Source organism: Maniola hyperantus, chromosome 6 (genome assembly GCF_902806685.2).
Source record: "Maniola hyperantus chromosome 6, iAphHyp1.2, whole genome shotgun sequence".
Classification (NCBI taxonomy): Eukaryota; Metazoa; Arthropoda; class Insecta; order Lepidoptera; family Nymphalidae; genus Maniola; species Maniola hyperantus.
Genome location: NC_048541.1, coordinates 2,561,020 through 2,584,950, shown reverse-complemented (window position 1 = coordinate 2,584,950; position 23,931 = coordinate 2,561,020). Strand labels below are relative to the sequence as shown.

At 37.4% G+C, this 23,931-nt stretch overlaps 1 protein-coding gene across 4 annotated transcripts in view; it reads right to left on the bottom strand.

The window, feature by feature from the left end:
• The window catches only part of jing (AE binding protein 2 jing), a 213,026-nt gene that overhangs the window by 61,395 nt on the left and 127,700 nt on the right, over positions 1–23,931 (bottom strand). Inside the window, exon 1 of one of the 4 annotated variants that reach the window (XM_069499232.1) lies at positions 3,461–3,764. The exons of 2 other annotated variants lie outside the window; for them this stretch is intronic. Coding sequence is in view for 1 of the 2 variants with exons in the window: in XM_034969607.2 (XP_034825498.1) it covers positions 3,563–3,582 (20 nt within the window). In the remaining variant the exon portion in view is untranslated. Of the gene's footprint in view, positions 1–3,460; positions 3,765–23,931 lie in introns of those variants that run through there. One more of the 4 variants, XM_034969607.2, reaches the window with a different exon arrangement.

Sequence of the window (23,931 nt, the reverse complement as noted above, 5' to 3'; positions counted from 1 at the left end):
GATAAACCTGGGAACTCCTTATTGTTACCTAAGACACAGGAGACTTTATAATGTAAATAAAATATCTCTCTTATAGAGCAAACCGGAAAGGTTTAGCACAAGGTGCTGACTGCACCTGCCTTGTACTTATGTTATGGGATCGTGCGGCCTGTTCAGCTAGAGCAGATTAATGTTTAAGAATTATCGAGACTCATTTCATATGACAACAATCATAAATATCAATTAAATAAAAATAGACAACGCAAGACAATTGCTTTTTACAAAAACAAGTAGCCATTAGTGTAGTAGAATCAAATAAGAAGTAAGTGTCATAAGCACTTAAATTTAAATTGTATATATGTAAATACTAAGATTATAATAATACGAATAATAAATAAATAATAATGCATAAGTTCCTTATTTAGTTATGGTCAATAGACAAACATAAGTATTTAACAATAAAGTAAAATGCTCCGAGTGCCTCTGATAACAACGGTATACTAATCTGCCGGTTTGGGTGGTGGGGGTAGGCATATAAAGTAGCCAAAAATGCAAAAAAAAAATTACTCGAGCGCGTCAGATTTTCGGAAGGGGTGTTGAGTAGGCCCCAAGGAAGCTCCCTTTAAAAAAACTGACGATTTCGGCGCGACGATAAGTTACGATGAATTTTTTAAAATGCAAAAAAAAAAAGTTTTTTCGAAATACTCGAGCGCGTCAGATTTTCATAGGGGAGGTTTATCTCGGTAGCCTGAAAGCATATTTTCTTAATCTGACAAAAATGTTGGTGGGTTCTCTTAATCTGACCGAAAAAGGTTTTTTGGTTTCTTTTTTTTCCTTTCTTTCTCCTTGATAATTGAAATTAAGGAAAAATACTGGTAGGACGGCATATTTCCGCGAAGCGCTCAGTCTGTATTACATGTTTATGGCAAATTCCTCTTTTTTGCTTCAATTCTTCACTTCGTTTTGCTTACGGTACGTCCAAAAAACAATTTGAGGATCAACAGGCTATTGAAAAATATACATACATGAAACTGTACATGTTAATGATACTTTTGTATACAGATACGCGTAACTTTTTCCGAGTCCACGAAAATTGTCGAGAAGCTTAAGAAAAAAATAATTTTGAGATATAATAAAAGTCACATAATTTAATTATCGTTATTTCATATCATTTATTTAACACCCTCAGTTTTCGAGATATACTCAAAAAACCGGGAGTTTGAGTTTTTATGATGCTTCAAGTCAAAAAGTTTTAACTTTGGACAAAAATGTAAAGAGACCTTTTTTGTGTAAAATAAAATTACCTTTTTTGTTTATTTAAACTTTTTTTTGGTAAAATGTATCGTTCGTGACTTATATGCCGCAACGCGTTTTTCGGAAGACGAAATGGCTCCTCCACACTTCCGGTCATGCGGAAACCGGCAGATTTTGTATTTTTAGTAAATTTTAGATTATATTCTTCAAAATAAAAAATCGCGCTCCAGAATTCCGGATTAACGTTTTTTTTTTACAAGTTCGCGACCCTATAACTCGGCGGCGTCAAGGACTTATCGTCAGATTTGTTAAATTTAGTCTTAAAACACTAAAATCAACCCCCAATATCTTAATCTGACGCGCTCGAGTATTTCAGACTATCGATTTTTTTTTACTAATCTGATCGTCTATCCTAGGCGCGCGTCACTACATATAGAGCTAAATACTTTACAAGGTTGTTCTATTAGGTCTAAGGTATCTCTCATATCTTAAACTGCCACGCTCGAGTATTGCCGAAAATTCCCCTATTCGCCTCCCTAACTATAAGGTTTTACTAGTTACTACTGAAAATGTAAAACACTTTGAAACATTTTTTTGCATTTTGTAAATCATGTACATAAGTATGAGCAATTTGTGAGACTTTTTATTTTACTTTTTATATTAGGGACGTAAACCTCACGTTAAGCATCACTTTTTTTTTAACACAGAAATAGGAAAAAAGAGTTGTTATTCAAATAAATAAAAGTGTTTTTGAATTGTCAAGTGAATCCACTACTTTCTGGTTCAGCTCGCCCTTTCTACCGAGAAGCACCAATAAGAAATAAGAAAGAAGCTGATTTCAAACTACTGGATATAAATTAAATTATAGTCCGGTCAATATTGGCGTTCTCACTCTAAAATTTGGTTCCTACGAATGTTGAGAACGCCAATATGGAACAGACTTTAATATAATTTATATCCCGTACTTTGAAATAAGCTTTATGTTTTATCTCTTATTTATTTATTTTCAATATTTGTAAAAGTGCGTCATTTGTCTTATTAATTTTACACTATCTAAATGCACAGTCTAATGGTTATCATTTAAGATTAAATAATAAGTAACTAAACATAAGTACGATAGCGGTGCTTGATGTAGTTACAGTTAAACATGAGTAATTAGTAATTACCTATTAATTAGATAGTTCTGCCTAGTATACGCTGTAAGTAATTAAAACAGTTGTAGCTAATGACGTTATGAGTAAATTACTTAATAATTACTTAACGTTCAATTTATTGTTACGTTTCAATTATAGACGATTGTCGCATTTTCTTTTTCAAATCCCCGTATCTGTAGAACTCTACATCTTGATTTTATACAAGGTTTGTTTCTTTTTCTTTTGTCGATTTTTAACATTATTATCTTTATCTCATCTTTACCTTTAGTTTTAATACATAGGAACTTACATACTACCGTTTCGATTTAGTACAGACTACCTAGGTACTTATTTTAATTTTAAAATGCTTTTTTCTTCTCTTTCGTCATAATTTACTTAATAAATGTCTGCCTATTATTCTACACCAATATGACAGTCTACAAGTTTTGTAATGATTAATTCTATCAGAATTGAAAAGTTTCTGAGTTCAGTTCATTATAGGTACATCACGAAGTTTTTCGTCTTCAAGCCCTTTTACATATTTTATTTTGTCTACTTTAAGATTTTCATTTTCAATACCTACTCGAGCCGTTTTAAGTATTCTTAAGTAAGCTACTCACATTAACTTCATTAAAATTTTCCGTTTTCCGTAACAACTGTGAATTCCATGAATCTAATGTCATAGCTGTGGTGGCTAGAGTCAGAAATGACGCAAAGGGGTGTTATCATCTGTCAGATTATGAGAGGAAAATAATATCCAACTTATGTATGATGCGAATATGTAAAGGATTGATCGAAAATTCCATATAGTGGTAAAACGACACTATTACGTCAAATTGGTAGGACTTAGGAGGTACATGCTAGTAACTATAAAACATTAACTAAGACAGTGTAACTTAACTTAAAAAATGGGTAAAGAGACCAAAAAAACACAACCGTCTGCATCTAATTCACAAAAGGTCCCCTAAGTTGAAGGGAGACTCATTGTTGCGATGCAACAAAAAACGATTTTTGTTGCACCCGACGAAGTGGTTATTTTTTGCGCTGCACCCAAAAAAGCGCGAAATATTACGTTCTGGCGTCGCATCGCTTACCGATAGCAACAAAGTCGTGACGGGGAATCGGGTTCGGGCAACGATCGTCACGGGAGGGACCGGCGACGTTCATGCGTGGTGGTTAAGCTCCGAGATAATCACCTCGGTCGATGTCGTAACATCACTTCGCATCGCCCGGCGCCACGGTCAGCTCCTGGCCAGTCGCGCACTGCACATCCTCGCCATCACACACACACGATCGATCACACTGGTCACACACGGGATGTCACTGCACACACTGGGCACGGGAGCGCGCGAGGCGGGCGACGTGCGCTATGATCGCCGATGCATTGGCGGCCCAGTGCGCCGCGGTCCCGGGCGCAACAGCTGACGGGAGGCGCAGGCCCCCGCCCCGCGGCCCGCGCGCGCAGCCGGTGCGTGCGCCACACCCCCCGCCTCGTCCCGCACACCCCACCTCTAATCCATTATTTACGGACGGCCGACCGGTTTCAGGCGCGTTCTCCGTGCCTGCCGCTTCACGACGATCGTTCAAATTTTAATGCCCTTCCTATGTCCGGCCTCTAATGCGATAAGATTACAAACATCGGGTTTAGTACTCCGAAGACTCCGGCCAGTTCCAATTCTAGTCATTCTCGCCGACCATTGTTCACAAGCAGCGTCAAAAGTTGCAGTATGCAGCACTCCGGCATGAGATATACGCACACTTGCTCATCGTTAAACGCGAGTCAATGACGTGATTGATATGTCGGAGGGCAGGTGAACGAACTTATGGCAGGCATCGGCTGGCACTGAAAGCACTAAAACGCCTATAACTTGGGTAAAATATTCCACATCGTAAGCCACAAATACTGCCTTGCAATAAATCACCAACAGCCGATCATAAACAGACTGCCATTCCGTAAATATTAAAGAACTACATTTATGTTGACGATGCAGCTATTACTTTTACACAACGCAGGACTAGTAAAGGAGAGATAAGCCGTGGTTTATTGCAAGAACAACACATTGAGCCTTTAGGTTTACTGAAGAAACCTTCCCCTGCACAGCTACAGCTTATCTCTAACATTAATCTTAATTCTGTGAAAGCTCTTAAAAGTTTATGTCTTAATTCTGAGAACTTACAAAAAACAGAAAATTGTACATAAAAATGCTTTAGCCCGGAACTCATAGAAAAAAGTAGATGCACAGTAAGTAATCTGGATGATTATAGGTATTATCCAGTTATCCAGATAACAATATCAATACTCTTAAACAGTAATGAATGATCATTTGTTATAACTTTTTCAAATTTTAATACTCAAAATCAATGTTGATTTGATAGATATATAGAAGTATTCAATAAAATCACCTCGTGAGACGAGAACATGTTGGTAACCTAAAAATAAAAGCGTACTTAGGCACATTTATTATACAAACTGAGTAATAAAATCTACGCGGGGAGGATATAAAGTCAGATGCATAACGCAGGAGATCTGTGGCAGCGGAATAAATCATGCGGGACCACCACGTCAAGCAGCTTCCGTCCGCGGAAGATCGTGTTCTCGATCTAATGGCTATAGGAGGACATTAGATACTATAAAAAGTATGAAGAGATTTCGCAGGGACGGGAGGTCCGGGCCCGCGGGTAGTGTGCAGTGTTTCATTACAGCATTCCCGGTAATATTAGCGCCGGACGAGTGGGTCTCGAGATGCCTACTCCGAGATCCACTTTCGGCGGACAGCCATAGAAATCACGTAGTTCGCGGAACTTTGTTACCTGTGGTGCGGCAGCGCAGCGCGCCAAGGTGAACGCTCGGGCCAAGGACGGGCCGCTGGGAGGGGAGGGGACGAGCCGCGACCCCCTCTCCCGTCGCAGCTCCCCCGGGCCCCAGTAAAAACGCTCCGAACCTTCGACGACGGTGCAGCCCAGCAAAAAAGGGCCCGAGCCCGACGGAACAAATAGAAAACGCTCCAAAAAAAAGGATGAACACAAATAACAGAGCTCTCAGATAACAGAACTAGTTACGTACCACTCATATCGCATGTAGCCTGTCTGAGAAATGAACAGTTCGCATGTCACCTGCGCCCGCGCTGACAGGTCACGCATGCACCGAAACAACGAACGAAAGCTCTATCATGTAATAGCACTAATAACTGATGGACGAAAAATACCTAACGAAACAAACGAGGAACCGGCTCCATTAGCAACAGACCGCTAATCACTTGGCTTTGTGCCCCGATATTTTTAAAACCTTTGTTTTCACCACAAATTTGCCGACCATTGAAGTTTGTACACTATGTAATTGGTCTACGGAAAACATTTAAATCCGATTAAAGGTCTGTATCCCAAACAATAACAGGTCTGTATTCCATCGAAACGCACCTCACAATTTGCTTGTTAACATTTTGTTCAACTCCTATTGAAGACGATTTCACATGTTCTGTATTTATCCTTGGCATATGAAGGAATTATAAAGGCCGTGGAATACCGGGACAACTTCCTAGCTACTCTGCCCCAACCGGTTTCACTTGCACATTATAATAGCTCCCATACTAGAAAAACTAGCACTGTGGTAAACGCTGAGATTCCTGTTAAAGAATTCACAGTAAAGTAGCACAATTTTTAGTTATTAAATCCAAATTTAGAGTTGCAAAAAATAGTCACAATTTTCTTGGCACTTCGTAACTTTTAACTATACAGGACAATGTGGCTACTTCTGTTGTAGATACACAATCTCTAAACTAAACTAAATTAAAACAGGGCTAAATCTAGTACTATCCTGTACCTAAGAAATAATTACGAAAAGGATAGAGACATATAGCCCTGTCATTTTTAGTTTAGTTTAGAGATTGTGTATAACGGAATTACATACAATACAATAGAAGGATAAAACAAAGAATTAGAATGGAAATGTTTTAGAACAAAATAAGCCCTAAGAAAATTATCCTACTTCTAATGTTGTAACTCAAGACCCCAATAAATGATTTTCGATATCGCGAGGTACAAGCAAAAACAATACAGTATCTTCGGTCGCCAATCATTGCCCAGCCTATTGCGTACGTTACATCACCGCTCATAAATAGAATCTCCAGGAGTGGTAAGCGTACAGTGCGTGCAAGGAGGCGTAACGTCCTGTACTTCTCTAACCTAACAAATAAAGAGTGAGAGGGAAAGAGACGAGGCTGTGTTACAGTTAAGCAGGAACTCTATTTATATGCAAATATAACCTCGGAGTCGACACCTGTTTGCGTATTCTCGGCACTCACCGCCTCGCTTTGTGGCTACTCTGTCTCCGGTATCTTTTAGATTATGGAATACAAAGATACCAATGCGTGTTATTAAATCTCCTTTAAAACGCTCGACCTTAAATCCATCGCATTGGAGGTTAAATTTGAATTCATCCCGACTTGGTGAAGAAATTCATATTTTTGCTTTTCGTGTAAATTTTTCAGGTCTCGTATATCTGGGGATGAATAACGAGATTCATTGGGCAAAATTAATTACTCAGCATACAAAAAACTGTTTTAGGTAAAAATATCACGCACGTGTTCCTACGCGCCCCTTTGAATAATCATTATGAGCTGCGAATAGCGGGCTCTACTATTGTTCGTGCTTCGTGACCGTCCTTTGCTTAATTAATGCATAGGTATATACACATTTAACATGTATTATGTGTTAAATTGTTTAATTATAATTAACTAGCTTATACTCGCGACTTCGTCCGCGTGGACTACACATATTTCAAACCCCTATTTCACCCTCTGAGGGGTTGAATTTTCAAAAATCCTTTCTGAGCGGATGCCTACGTCATAATAGCTATCTGCATGTAAGTTTGGTGCAGATTTGATGAACAGTTTCAGAAATAGAGGACGGAACTCCTCAACGGGCAAATCGATCGCGATCAGTATAAAAGCTTGGTAAAAAGAATACTCTTAACCATAATACATAGCATAATATAGCATAAAATCTATTTTTTTTTCTTATCTTCATTGGTACGCACCTAAATTTCTTAGTGCAATTCAATACGGTTTCATTAGTATTCAGAACATTTCAAGAAGAATCACTACCACGGAGTTCCCACGGGATTTTTAAAGACCTACATCCACGCGTACGAAGTCGGGGGCATCAGCTAGTATAAAAATAAAATAGAACACTACATCTTTTTGGTACACATCAAGCTAGAGCGAGCGTGTAATCGATGTGTCTACGACATTTCATATTTGTATTTTTTGGTCCGTTTAATCAATTTCGACTGTGATTTCTGCGGTGTCAGTTTTTTCCATTATTGTCATATTTCCGACGTCCCCGGCATACCAGGAATAAAGAGAAGAATTAGAGCGAGGCTCTCTCGTTCATTTATCATACTCAGACTGGCCGCGAGTCGAGAGCCGGGACCCTGAGTGTGTTTCTATGTACGTCTGGCCGGCCAGATACATTGCGTCGTTTATTTTGTTTACATGTGTTAGTACTACGTTCGCAATGTTTGCGCCGGGGATCCTGTATGATAATTCACTTGAGTGTTATATCGTTGTTTATTTAAGTTGCATTGCATTTGCACACGTAATTAAATTATAACTGAAGACATACAAAATCTATCAAGACAATCTTAACGTTTAAAGCAGTCAGCCATATCTTGTGCCTTTGGTGAAAGGATTATTTCGAATGAACGGAGTTTGGTCAACCGAAATAATCCTCCATTTAAATTCTTCAGCATTGCTCTTCTGATTTGGGGTTATTCAAACCTCACATGCCGATCACGGAATAGGTGTTCTGCTCAGGTGACCCCACCCATTTGCTCGCTATTTATACTCATATAGAAAACGAATCTTATCATGTTTCTGACGGCCATTGGCTACTTTTTATCTCCTACCCTACGAAACCTAAATCTACGTAGACGAAATGCGGGCATTATCTAATAAATAATTAAAAATAGCTACTTCCAGTGAATAATCTATGTATGGATTTTGTGGTAGGTAAGTATAGGGCACAGTATAAAGAAGAAACATTAAAATGTGCTGTTGAGCCAAAATGATTTGATAAACATTTCGGCTAGTAGATACAATGCACACAGTGCAGCGTTATGCAGACGTCAGTAAACATAGGAATCTGATACGTTACACCACGAGCCGCTACGTCACTGAGCCGCTTTATCGCACCAAACAATCGCCGCGGCCGTCGAGCCGTCAGCTGCGGGAGCGACGCCCGCCGCGTCCTTCTTTGCCCTTTTGCTTTGGACGATGCCTCTCGGTGACACACAATTGAACGTAGGAGCAGTTTCGTTTGTAACATTCATATTATGTTTCACATGACGACTTGCTTTATTTAAATCTTTTCTTGTAGAAATATTAGCTATGTCTTCAACCGATACGTCTACTGCTGGACACATGCCACAGTCTTGCACCGCTTGCATCCAGCGGCTCCTTGCGACTAGTTTGATGTAATGTGTGCACTTGCTGCCAAGTGCCAACGACACACTTTCCGGTGTGAGGTTGCCATTTCAGCACCTTGGGACCCTCCGGTCTATCGGTTCTGTTAATAGCTGATATTCGTTACTTTTTGTGTGGGAGTAAGATATTATGTAATATTTTTCCACAGTATTTGAAATGTAGTCCATATCCATCCGTAAGAACATACGCTATCCGTAATATATATACATCTTGACTGTTATATCCAATATATCAGTCAAGTTTCAACAGATATACGGTAAGAAAAAAATGCATTTACCAAATTAGTGTGAATGTGAATTTTTGCGAAATAGTATCACGAGTATCAAATTCTGAGTTACATTATTAGCACTAAGCTGTTATTTTATTCCCTTAGAAAGCAAAACAGAATTGCTAAATATGTATTTGTGCAATGTTAATGACCGACAGTTTATGATGCGCAATTAGGTACTTTTGGACGGGCAATAATAAAAAATATAAAGTTCGACGCCGGTTCTTTAGTGTCGTTTCGACAAAAACAAAGGAAAAATTAATCCGTAAAAGAAAAACACCATCAGATTTTTCAGCTTCTTGTGTACGAAATGGAAAATCAGTGGGATTAAGCCTAAGCACCGGTAGTTAAGTGGAGTGCTTTTGGCCTCCGTCAGTTGGTAACGCAATAATAAAATTTTGCACTTTGATGTCAGTAGCCTGGCGGTGGCAGTCAGGGTTCGAGGGGGTGGAAATAACCCGCGGCGTCTTACTTCCGTAACATCTCTGCATTTCTAATAGAGGTGCGCAAAAGGGGATCGGAAAATAGAGCGATACGTATCTTTTGACCGAGTCTTAAACATTTAGTTCAATTTGTTCAATAGGAAATTACCGATTGAAGATTTAATTTCTTAATCCATCAAATACAGATCTGCAAGATAATATAATAAGATAAGTTTACATTGAGGAAAAAAATTATCACTAAAAAAATTACTTTACAAAAAATTTACACCGTCCAAATGGTCATTAATGGACCCAATACACTGGCGCTATTTACCGCGCTGAACGGCTAGGTTTAGCCGTTCAGCGCGTTAGCCGAAGATTTGAGTGATTTAGTTCGTTTTTATCCACCGTCCGCGAACTTCCCTAGTCTTTCGTAACATCTCTGCATTTCAAAGTCAGGAGAAACAGGGGCGCACCGCGACGGCGGCGGCGGCGGCGGCGGGCGGCACTAAGCTGGAGTGACGCCTCACCTATCTCACTCTGACCTACTGACACCCGTTTTTATATCCCCCGTAATATCTCCTTCGACGTTTCTATTGGAATATTTATGGGCAAGGGACTTGGTATAGCGATTAGAATGCCATTCCTTTGAAATATTGATGGCTTTAGTAGCTTATTTCGCACTTGGCATATGGATCTTTGAATACTTTAGACGTTGAGTAGATGAAGGCTGCATCAAAAGAAAGTTTGGAAAGGCGCGAGGGTTAAATGGATCTGTCGGCTCATTATATTGGATATATTATGTAGGTAAATTTTTTTTCTACTTTCAATGTTGTCTGTCGTAAATTCGCCCACACACGTCGGATATGTTAATCACACTGTCGTGCTTAGACCTGAACATATGTATACTCATTCTTGTGTAGTTAGATACGTCAATTTTCACGTCCGTTTAACACCGTATCTTTAAAATTTCCATTACGATAATTATACATTTAAAGCAACTCCAACGACGTTCTGCTATAGTTTGCAAGCCCAAGTTCAGGTCTTATCAGGAAGATGAAAAGTAAAGAAAGAATTTGAAAATCCCATTAGTAGGTACATAACTTGACAGGTTTTACTCAAAAGGGATTATGATTTGTCAGACAACTTAATTATTATCTCTTATTAAATCTTATTAGATCTTATTATTTCTCCTCTGCTAGCGCTGTTCTGAGCTGAATAATATTCTGAATATAGTGCCGTCGTAAATGTACCTTCCATATCCTTGTATCCTCAGAATCCAGACAAAATATTTGATAAGACATTTCAAATCATCCATCATCATCAACATCCATACAAACTCAACAGTGTTTTAGGATGTCAAGCGTAAAATTGTAGAATTATATTTGGCTAAATAAATAATTAAAAATAAAATGAAAAATGGAACAGTCACATAACATCGATCGATGCAAAATACGGTAAAATTGAAGAAGTTAACAGGTACAGCTAGCTCAATGGAACTGAAGAATTTTAACGAAGTATATCTAAATTGCCTTCGTATGGTGCTAGTACGAGTAAATTAGAGGCATTCAAAAGAGCAGCCAGCGGAAGACGCGAACGACGACATTGCGTCGGCGACAATTTACCAATCTATCGGTCACTACATCAATCTTACATACATCTAGCGTTTAAAGCGCTGTTCGGTGTTTATATTTTACTCATGACAATACTTTTTAAAATATCCTACGAACAATTAAGGCTGACGTAGACGACAAATTGAAGATAATAATAATTAAAATAATTAAAATATACAATAATGCAGATCAATTTAAAAAAACTGATGATTACAAAATAGATTAATTTAGCAGGCTATGGTTTTAATGCAAAAGAAACAGAGGACCTACTCAAGAAATATGAGAATATGCACGTCTTTGTAATTAAGATACTTAAAATGAATGTTTTATAGATAAAGTTCTTGAAAGGTATCTTAGGCTGCATGCACTTGCCAGCAGCTGGTTTGATCGTAGCCAAGCGCTAACTATAAATTTAAAAAAAAAACATTCCCACAAAAGTACAAATAGATACAAATTTTAGTTGAAAAACATATAGCAGTTTTATCAACTACAAAGAGGGAGCAAAGAAAAGCGCTAGGTCGCTGCAACGATTAGATAATACATAGTACGTAAAACTGGTCCGCGGCCACGCATCGGCGACGCGCTGGGCGGGTGGTAACGGCATGTGGCCTAGATTCGAGAATAACTAGCATTTTTATGCACTTGCGCCGACATAGGAAGAACACTTACTGCTACTTTGGAAATACAATTTCAAATCTATAGAACTTAGTTTACAGACAAAAGAAACAACATCGAGAAACTTAAGAAGGTCATGGAACTCCAAACAGGAAACTGCCATTATCTTTATGATGCACCATGCAGAACATGTTTGGTCGAATGAAGAAATGCTAAGAATTTAGAATCTGCGCTCAAGACAGTTCAAGTGAATGAATGGTTACTGTTCTAAAGTTAAGTAAGTTCTAAATGAACTTAACGAACAAAATAACCACAGCTCAATCATTTAGAAAGTACGCAACAGGTCAAGATGGCAATCGGGGAGGGAACGCCCCGCACACCCACCGCACTAACCAGGTGAGGGCTAGCGCAGGAGACGTGCGGGTTTCCGGGGCGTCTCATACCCCAAATGTGACGTCTCACATCTCAACCTGTCGCGTACTTAGAGGCAAGTACTAATTCCAGGTTTTTCTCCTGTCATACAATTACTCACAGGTTTGTTTTTTGCGCACGTTTATAATTTTCTTATGTCCAATTTTTTTACTCCTTTTAACGTTCTGACACCTTCGTTTTGTACACTAATAAAGTTACATGGCACAACAGTTTATACTTAGCAATGGTACTTACAGAACACGTTTAAATTAATTAGTGGCAACGAGTTAGACTGGATCGGGCGCGGGGCGACTGGAGGCCGAAGTGATAAATCTTGCAACAGGCATTAACACGAGGAAAGGGCGACAAAAAACGCGCAAAAAGTTCCCAAAGCCTTTTCTTCTGCGCCGACGATAAACGGATTTAGGGACGATCGTAGGTGGAATTTGAATATTCTCGCTGCCTTGGGACGAAATAACCTCTAGGGTAAAAAGCCAATTCTCATTATTGCATTAGGGTTTTTGTATTTCATATTTGAATTTTGAAATCCATTCTTTTCGGATTTAAAAGCATACTTGCTTCAAATTGTCAGAAATGATTTACTGGGTCTTACTTGAAAAACGAATTTACAAGCAAATTACATACTTAATGTTGTTGTAACACTCAATACTTATTTATATTTTGTAAACGAAGTTTGGTAATATCTATCGTGTTCATTACCAGTGAAATGTAGACAGTGACAAAATCAACGGCAAATATTATTCACATGCTCCGTTGGGAATGTCGAGTCATGTTTACTTTTGTAATATTCTATTTCTACTGACGTTGCATCACAGTTCACACTAAATAGCTGTGGTATTGGATGTCAGTAGTTTCATTACTACGGATTCGTCTTGGTCTTGTCCTTGATGGAAAGGATTAAATCTTTTGCCAGATTTTAAACTTGAAGATTGACGATCACAAAATCATCTTTAATGCTACTTTGTGGGATATCTAATCCGATTATTCTAGGGTTATTGTGTAAACTGATGCAGTCAAGTAGTCAGCATGAAAGGGATATAAGCTAATATATAAGATATATTCTCAACCGAAAAAAAAACGTTTCTACGCATCTTCCGACATCAGTGGCAGTAAGTAACAGTATGTAGCCGAAAGACCACACAATCCTTCAGAACATTTTATAAGTAATGTCTAATGAGTAGTTTCCGAAGTAAAAACCTCTAACGGTGCATTGCAAACGTTCGTTGGCAAAACTGGCATTGAGCGTAATTACGGAGTACGCATTACGTCTGTCGGCGTATGCGAGCCCGAGATAACAGAGGCGGTCCCGACAAAGATGCGGGCCTCGCCGGAAATGCACTCTCATGCCTTGCCCTATTTTATAGGCTTCGCTGCAACTGTACCGCAGTCCCACACTCCACAACTCTAAGCACTCTAAGCTAAGGAATAGTTCTTCGCAATGCTGTCGCCCTTTTCCCAAAAAAAAGCATTTTTTTTTAAATAGAGATAGCGAGCAAACGAACAGGATTCAGGCGGGCGCAAGGCCGTGGCGTGTGGAAGTACCTACAAGAGACCTATGTCCAGCAGTGGATGTCGATCGGTTGATGATAATGATGTGTAAAGTCAACAGATACCTATTGAGTTAGACCGAAATAGTGGTTGCTCGTTCACGAACCCTAACTGATCAAACTAGCAACAAAGAAAGAAAAGTCGATAGCGGCGTCGTTCCATTATTCCCGACGAGAACGAACCCTTGAAGCGGGATATCCAATTATAAAATACATATTTAAAGTGTGCAAACGCAGTGGGTCTCGGTTAAGGCTTAGACAAACAAGGTGCGACAGCTACATCTCTACAACTTGGCTACTAGAAGTATCTATCCAAGGAACGTGCGAATGGTGTAACTTCCTTTATTCAATTCCATGCAATGAGGCAAAATGAGCGCTGGACGTTAGTACAGCGATGGTTTACTGACACACACTCTCACCGTCCACGTGGCGTCTCATTTTGTACCTACTAGTTAGTAGATCGATAAATCAGCCAGTACACAGTTTCTGACGGCATGTGTGTGCATGTGTTCACAATGGCAAACACTCATATAGCAGCTGCGTTGCAGCCACAATCGCGCTCTGCAGTATAACGCGCTGCTGCCGCCGGTCGCACTCTATGTCTGTCCAGACTTTGAAAGACTGAAACAGATACAAAATGCTTTGTAGTGTGAACGCATTCATATAGTTTCTTGTAAATAACAACTTCCAGGAACATCATTGTATGCATGTATGTCCAAATGGGTTCAAGTTGCCTAAATAAATGACTATTTTATTTTATTATTATTATTATTATCATTGGACACTCTGTCGTCGCACCGCTACCGCCACGCTTTATTTCTGTCCAGGCCTTTAAAATGTGTGCAAACGCAGTCGGTCTCGGTAATTCAATTCAGCGTATTGAGTTACTTGTTGACAAATCCATTACAACGGGTGAAGTGGGCAGATAGGCAATTTACTTGAGCCGACGCGAATGGAGATCGAGTACCTACTGGTGCCTACAATGACTCCATAAAACAATTTGTTGCTTATTGTTTTTCATTTACAGGAAATTGATTTATTTAAAGTACTTCTGCTCATAGCATAAAAATATCTTTGCTTCACTTTTAAGCTTAAGATACAAATAAAAAAAATATAAAATGAGTCATTATTTATTTTTTTTGTGCCAGAAAGTTGTAACAAAAAAGAAAAATAAAGTAAAACTGGACAGGGACATTACCTACCTAGTTATTGAGATTTTTCGTTACGTCTACTTTTTACTCTTACAATTTTCTTCACTTCTTGTTACAGTAAACAGCCTCTATTTGACTCTACTGAGTCACTATTGTACAGTCCTTTCTTTTGTAATAAATTAAATTATGAATGCTCAATATTTTGTACATGGTACATATAGATACATATTATAGAAAATTTCACCTCTCCGGTAGTATTTTTCAAAACTTACAAGCGGACTGTTTGATGTTTGTGTTTCACGGAATCCACAAGAAACTGTTAAAATCCAACTAAAATAGTTGTCTACAATATACTTTGTCTTCATTTTGAATCTCATTAAAAACCTCCACTCAACAAAGATTTTTGACGACGAATAACGGCGATTTTTTGTTTGTCTCAATTTTATCTCCACATGAACAGGAACGTGCATCAAACAAAAGAAAAAGTCGGCACCTCTCAAGTCTCATCTCAACTAGAACTTTTTTATATACAAAAAAATTACCATGTGGTAGGGAAGGAAAAAATATACATAAATGCATACAAAATACTTATTGTATATACATTTTGTTACAATAAAGTGTTTGTTTTGGACCGACTTTTCAATAAATTCTTATCAATTTACTTTTCTAATCTGGGAAAGTAATGTTAAAATTAGTTCAAGGCCACAAATAAATATACCGAAATAACAACAGCAGCGATTTTTAAAAACGTCGAGCTTTTAGTAGGAGAATTGTGTAAAAATGTAACCCTACAATCTACATAAGCTGCACCCCTACACGACATCGCTACTGGGTAAAAAAGACCACACTATTTAAATGGAAATATTACAGAATTTATAAGTTAAAAGAGTATAGAGAATAAACAATTACTGTGAAACTAAAATCCCTAAAAAAACTATACTTTTTAGAACCGATTTAACAAGTAACCAAAATGTTCAAGTTTAAAGCAATAACAGTTAAAGATAAGACTTGAGGAGTACCTGAAGTCAAAGTTTTATTACAGGAAAGTTCAACTTGAAAGGAACTCAAGTGCCTACCTAGTTATTCTGGCAAGTGAGTTGATTAGTTTCCCGGAACACGGTTTTCAATATTTTGTTAAGTTTTCTGTGCGAACAGATTTTAATTTATTTTGTACTTGAGTTCAATTCAAAAAATATTTTTTACAAATAGAATAGAATAGAAATACATTTATTAGTTAATCTAACACACTTTAAACACAAACATTTACAAAAAAAAAACACATTCCTTAAAAGCTAATCCAACAAACAGTGTCTACAATGTGTCGTTCCAACGAAAAGGTCCGAATAAAATAACTATTCACCTTTTTTTTTATTACAAAGTAAGCACCTACCTATTGTAACGTAGTTTTGTTTTGAGTTTCTAAACGGCAAATATTTATAGCATTTGGATATTTTCATTTACGTTTAACTTTGCTTAGTTTTTTTTAGAAAAAAAAGATGACTTTTAAATACAACTAGCAAGATTCAATATCTACAGATTTATTTCAATGTACATTATTTTACACTTTTGAATAGAACAATCTTACGACACAGTAGGTAGGACCTACCTATATCTTTTGGTTCATTAATTCTGTTTTTACATTGAATCTAAAATTGATTTAGCTAGGTATATTTATTTACCTTCCATCTCCTTTCTAAGTTAACTATAGCGGTAAATGTTAGATGTAATCGAACACAGATATAAATCATTGCATACGATATCGAATACGATAAAATAAATGTTAGATGGTACGTACCTAAACATGATATACAATCTTATGCATATGCATGTATGTGTATGTACATAAACACCTTTTACCAAACCTACGCAAGTTGCAGGCGAGCGAGTTTAAATGAGGCTAACTCGGCACGGTAAGCCACAGCATATCACTCTGATATAATATACACTCTATTTACTATACATTAAAGTTTATAATGTGTTGTGTGATGTGCTCTGTGCAGCACGTGTGCGTAACTTAACGCCGATGGAAGCACGTTTAGTGCACCTTTGATCTCTTCGGGCGTATAAGGCGGCGATGTTATTTTATAGTTCAAAGAATTTACAGAATAATGAACGAATATAATATGAAAAAAATCTATTTATAAACGTATCGACGTTGGCGGTAGAGGTGTATATGTCGCAGGTATATTGTCAAATCAGTAATATTACAATTTCACTAGTGATATTAAAATTAAACGGAAGATTGTCAATCGACTTCATTTCTCACAATTTAACGTTCTGGGTTTAGTGTCATTGTAATGTCACGGGGACACTATAGTGATATTGTAAGGCAATTATATTTTGACAATTTCACTGGTCGTTAGATTATGAGGCAGTCTCTGATTGGTCCGTTTCTAATGTCAATTTTGCAATCATAAAATTATGATTAAAAAATCACAAACTATTGTAATAGTATCAGAGAAAGTAATAAGTCACGTAGTATGACACTTTTCTGGAGGACTTTCTGACCAATCAGAACGCTCGACGCCTCCCACTGCCAACTTCACTCAATATACCTAGATTTATTATAATGTCACTATAATGAGCCCGTGACATTACAATATCACTAAAACCAGGCCGTTAAATTGTAAGAAATGAAGTCGATTGACAATCTACCGTTTAATTATAATATCACGGCTTTGACAATATACCTGCGACATCTACACCGGCTAATACGGTGCAGGCGAGCGCGGGAGACGTGCGGGTGTGCGCCCCCCCCCCCCCCGGCTCATACCCCGGCTTACATAATATAGTATAGGTATAGACAGAGGCTATGGGCCGGTTGTTTCAAACCATTGGTCTTCGTAAGATACGTTCGTTAAAATTTAACAGACGTAGACGAACTTTAACATCTGTTAATTTACGTGCGTTGCTTCATTGTACAAAAAACTGTTCGTCATTGTTATTTTGGTTGCGAAACTAACCCTATAAATTAACTTATTTCTCCGTATCCTTTTTTATTTCATTTAATATTAAATTATATAGTTGTTAATATTGCTACTTCGCATTTTAAACACTTTTTCTTTCTTACACATTCTCTTTCATCTTGAAAAAAACTACCATTAATAGCATTGAATTAAATTGAATCCATTATAATTTGTAAATAAAACGTTCTGTATGTAGGAAGTATGAAGTTACGAACTGATTTGACGATCACCAATGGCGCCAGCACTGGTTAACGTAAACGTAACTTTTTAACGAACGTTAGCGCTAATAGATGCTGAATCAACGCTTTTTCTATACTTACGTTCGTTAGCGCCATATTTAAAGGTTACGTGTCCGTCAAAATTTGTTGAAACAACCGGCCCTTAGTCTTCTTATTAGTCAGAATAGGGATGCAGTAATTATTATTAAGTAATCAGAAGAGGGATTAAGATCGTTAACTAGAAGTTATATCGCATCGAAAGTTATGTGTGTGTTTGTTAAAACAACAAAATAAATAGAGAACCGTCAATATAAGCATAATGTACGAAGTCGTTTTAGATAACCCTAAAAAGCGATAACGATTCTTGACCTCCGGCAATTTTTGTGTTATTGATATTATTAGAGTTCCGTACCTCAAAAGGAAAAAAGTAACCCTCATAGAACACTTCGTTGTTCGTCTGTCCGTCTGTCAAGAAAACCTATAGGGCCCGTTGACCTAGAATCAAGGTAGTTATTATAGCACAAGTAAAGGAAAAAATCCGAAAACCGCAAATTTGTATCATCACAAAAAACAATGTGTTCATGAACAAATAATGTATTTTCAATTTTCAAAGTAAGATCACTATACCACTTGTGCGGCATCTTAGAAAGGGCTTTACCCGTAAAATTTAAAACAGATTTATATTTTTTTTAATGCATAACTAGATGACGCCTGCGACTTCGTCCGCGTGGATTGAGGCTTTTTAAATGCCGTGGGAACTCGTCGGTTTTCCGGGATAAAAAGTAGCCTATGTCCTTCCCCGGCATGCAAACTATGTCCGTACCAAATTTCATTTAAATCGGTTGAACGGATGGGCCGTGAAAGGCTAGCAGACAGACAGACAGACACACTTTCTCATTTATAATATTAGTATGGATAGTTCTTTATTTATCGTGCAAAATGACAAAAAAATACGACTGTAGTATACGGAACCCTCGATGCACGTGCAGGTTTTTTATATAACTATCATAATAATAATATACCTAACGTTGTAATCTACTTTGGAATGTAGACAAGTTAACAAGAAACATGTTGTTATAAAGTCAATTCATATGACTTACACCGTATTTCCACTTGCAGTTTTACTGTTAACGTCAAAATAACTTCGGTGTAAAGCAGTAGGTACTAAACTATGTACCTACCTAGTCACTTCGAATACTGAGAATACGTCATAGTTGCCGGCCACTGCCCACTGCGGTAACATCAAACATGTTGCTGTAATTGTTCAGCTCCACTATCGGAATTCGGGAAATGATTCGTGACATCGCGAATTGTGTGGCCGGCTACAAAATCAATTGATCGATATCAATTATATTACGCACATTCGCGCTAACCCGAGTGGTTGACGCGAATATAGTTTTTTTTTAAATAGAGTTAGCGAGCAAACGAGCAAGCGGGTCACCTGATGTTAAGTAATTACCGCCGCCAATAAACATTTGCAGCACCAGTTGCCGGCCTTTTAGGAATTTGTTTTTTAAAAACCCCTTTTAGGAATTTGTTTTTTTAAAAATCCCGCAGGAATACTTTGTTTTTCCGGAACATAATATGTAATACACGATGAAGAAGAATATTCATTGTCATAGAATGTCGCGTCTGCCAGCCGGCTGATTTGCCAAACTTAGTGCGAAATTCGCCAAACACAAATCGCCGTATCCCGAACAGTGTGGCCAGATTTGCCGAATGCCGATGCTAATCTTAGCTCGAACTCTAATCATTTACCGAATCCCGATAGTGGAGCCGAACCATAAGTGTTCCGCGCTTGTGAGAATCTATAGGATACACTCAGGAACTGATAAGGAATTCTTGTTAACTTGTACACAAGTGTTAACGCGAAGAAATGCGTCAGGACTGGGATTTTAATTGGATATGTTTATTTATTAACACACTATTAAATTAATTAGTAGCGAAATCGGCGTCTTATTTAAAGGAGTATGCATCTCTACGCATCTCATCTCTCTCTCTCTCGTGTATGCATCTCTAACTTTTCGGAATTATCTGTGTTTTAACTTTTTAAGCAATTAAATATCTGCACTTGCTAAAACATTGTGAGGAAACCTGTTATATTCTCAAAGGTGTTTCACACACCTCTGTCTACCAATCAGCACTTGGCTTAACCCCTTCTCAGTTTGACCCACGCTCAGTTATGGGCCGGCGATGGTTGATGACGATGATGATGATAATATGCAACCTCTCTGCCACAGATGTGAGGAGCACAAAGATCTTTCAAGCTGGAATAGAATAGGTTATTGTACCGTTATTAGAGCTAACAATAGCAATAGCAGGTAAGTTTTCAACAATAGGTCAACTCTTTATGAGTTACAGAGGATTACCTATTTTTTGTAGGTAGGTATTTACTTCGATAATACCCAGATAACCTTAAACTTACAGTACTTATTACTATCTATGAGTCGTTATTACTACCATCTCCACACAATCTCAAGGCCTGACAATAATGGATTAAAGTAGATAAGTATTTTATTTATCCTCAACTTGTTCCCGCGACTTCGTCCGCGTGGACCACACAAATTTCAAACCCCTGTTTAATCCCGATTGAATTTTCAAAAATCCTTTCCTATTGGATGTCTACGTCACAATAGCTACGAGTATCTGCATGCCAAATTTCGGCCCGATCCGTCTACTCTAGACTCTAGTAGTTTGAGCTGTGCGTTGATAGATCAGTCAGTCAGTCGGTCTCTTTTTCCTTTTATATATATAGATTTGCTGTGTTTATTTATTTTTACTTTTATTCCACTTTCTGTCGTCTAGAAATTGGAATAAAAGTCCTCTCTTATTTACTGTTGTATTTTTACATACATATGTTTTATTATTATACATACATATATGCATACGAATATTACGTGGATTTACTTTATTTAATTAGTACACCCCTTCCGCTTTCTTAAATTTTTATTATATTCTCTACCCTAAGGTTGCCTGGAAGAGATCGCTATTTAGCGATAACGCCGCCTATTGTATCTTTGTTATATTTCTATTGTTTTGGTTTTGGTGTACAATAAAGAATATTTTATTTTACTTTACTTTATTATATAGGTACTAGCTGATGCCCGCGACTTCGTCCGCATGTAATTAGTGATAGACCTTAAAAGTAATGTATTGAAATAGCCTAGAAAAATTACCTCTCTGACTATGCTTATGTCCTAGAATATTCACTAATAGGATTTTTATAAGTATTTTTATAATCTAGGCAGTAGCCTACGTAGGCACGGAATACTAACGATTACGTTATGGATAGTAGATGTACATGCAGGGTAAAGCACTCTCCGCTAGCTATATAGAACAGGTCACTGAGGTAACCCTACTGTAGGGCTTCCAGTTAAACTCCTTTTGTGGGACAAGTCCAGTATAAATTGAGACAATATTGCTAAAAAAATGCAGTGATAAGCAGATGCTTCTCTCAATCTATTCAGGATCCAACATAGTCGCCCAGATCTATCATTAACCTTGTTGCAAGTAGGGTTCTATACACAAAATCACTTTAAATTTTAGTTTAGACTTATTTAGCGTGTTTGATAAATCATAATATTATTATAACATGACAAATGAGGTAGGTATATGTAGTACCCCTACCAAATAGATAGTGTTATAAATTCTTTCGTTGTCTCAAATGCTCTTGACAAACGTTCAAAAGGTCCATTCTGCGATCAGCTGTTTGCAGGATTGTTACATTACATTTTTTTACAAATTCCTTAAAAAGTCTTCATATCTCCCACGGCTATCACGCTGAAGGCTCATACTTTTTTTGGTACATATACGCATCGGTCCCAACCTCAGCTTGCTATGTTACGGACATAATGTAACACCGGTTACTGATGTAATGTATTTAAACGCTAAAATAATGTAACACCTTGTTTAAGGATAGAATTATAACTTTAAAGTAAGTAATTTAGTGTAAAACATGATCAGAAACCGAAAATTTAAGAGAGGAGAGCTTCATCGAGATGAGTGCACCTTTGTTACGATTGACCAATGTTGAAGTCAATGCTAGACATTATTATAAGTACTACTGAATTCAGGAAAATCCCGAACATATTAAGCATGTAATGTATTTAAACGCTAAAATAATGTAACACCTTGTTTAAGGATAGAATTATAACTTTAAAGTAAGTAATTTAGTGTAAAACATGATCAGAAACCGAAAATTTAAGAGAGGAGAGCTTCATCGAGATGAGTGCACCTTTGTTACGATTGACCAATGTTGAAGTCAATGCTAGACATTATTATAAGTACTACTGAATTCAGGAAAATCCCGAACATATTAAGCATGAGTGGTAACCTTATTCATTGTGCGCGGTGGTCAGGGACTGTTTCCCACGGGGCTTGCATACATCGACTGCGTACTGGACGTACCTGCGGACAAAACGCTGCCTTTAATACTTCATAGTACCTAATCAGCACCATTAACGTTCTATGTAACGAGCTATTGATACTGTTTTTTTAACAATTAATATTCTATAACGAATTAACGACGACATTTTTCACACATGATCGATGCATTGTTATTGCGCAGATATAGTTTTTTTGTACAAATTAATTACAATAAACTATCGATATCCATGGATGTTCGTATTCACTTTGTACATAAATACCCAGTTCCCAGTAGCGTTCACTTTTTACAGGTATAAAGTACACAACCTATTACCGGTATGATTAACGAATCACAGTATAATATACCTACTATAATATATAAAGTTATCGGTGCGGTCCACTCATTGTGTAGTATAATGTACCTATTGTACAAATCCACCTAAAAGAAATAATATTTCAAGAAATATATAATATACACGTAGATATCTTTATTGGAAGAAAAAATACAATTATCTACATTTTAACTATGGATTATTACTGCTATACCTACTCACGTATTTAGTTGACGCAAGCCCGACTAGTTTCTTATATATTAGTAGTCTATATAGTTATAACTTATAATGGAAATCACTCACGATAGTTTAAACGTTAAAAATCTACTTCTTTCCCATTGGACTCCATATAATTAGGGAACCTGTATCACGGAGACCTTACAACGATCTATAGTGAGCACACTGTAAGCAAGTGAGGTAGGGGTAAAATGCTAGTGAAAAAATAATTCAATAGTTACGAGTAAATATTATACGGCATCTATAATGTTCTACCATCGAACATTTTATCTGTTTGTTTAACATAATTTTTACGACTTTTAAGTGATTAACTATTACTGTTTACCTGTTTCCGATCTAAACATGTTAAATGTAACTAAAATAGAGATGACCTCTTAACTGTTAACTGAACCTGAAACTTTCTTTTATGGAAATATCTTATAGCGATATTTAAATTGTGAGTTGTTATTAAGTTATAGGACTTATGTACAGAATGAATGTACTGAACTTGATTATTTGACGCCATTCATATATGGCGCAGTCGGTAGGATGTAAGTAAGCCTAGCTCCCAAAGGCTATTTGATAGTATCTCAAGCTAGTGGAACTAGAAAATATATTTTAAATATTTATCTAAAAGAGTAACAAATGTAGAGTTTCGCCATACAAAGTGAATAAAACTACTAATTTCAGTAAACTAGTACTGTTAACTCAAAATGTTTCACTCGAGAGTCTGTTACAGACTACAATCATACACGATTGCGCAAATCCACGTCCATTCAACACGGCCGATAATTTCACTAACACGCCAATTAATATCGTCACTTTCAGTTCATTACGTGTTTCATTTCCCCGACGCGTCGCTTCGCGCACCGTCGCACAAACATTCAGCATTCTAGCTCGTTTGTTATCTTTGTGCATACCGCGAATTTCCCTCGCTG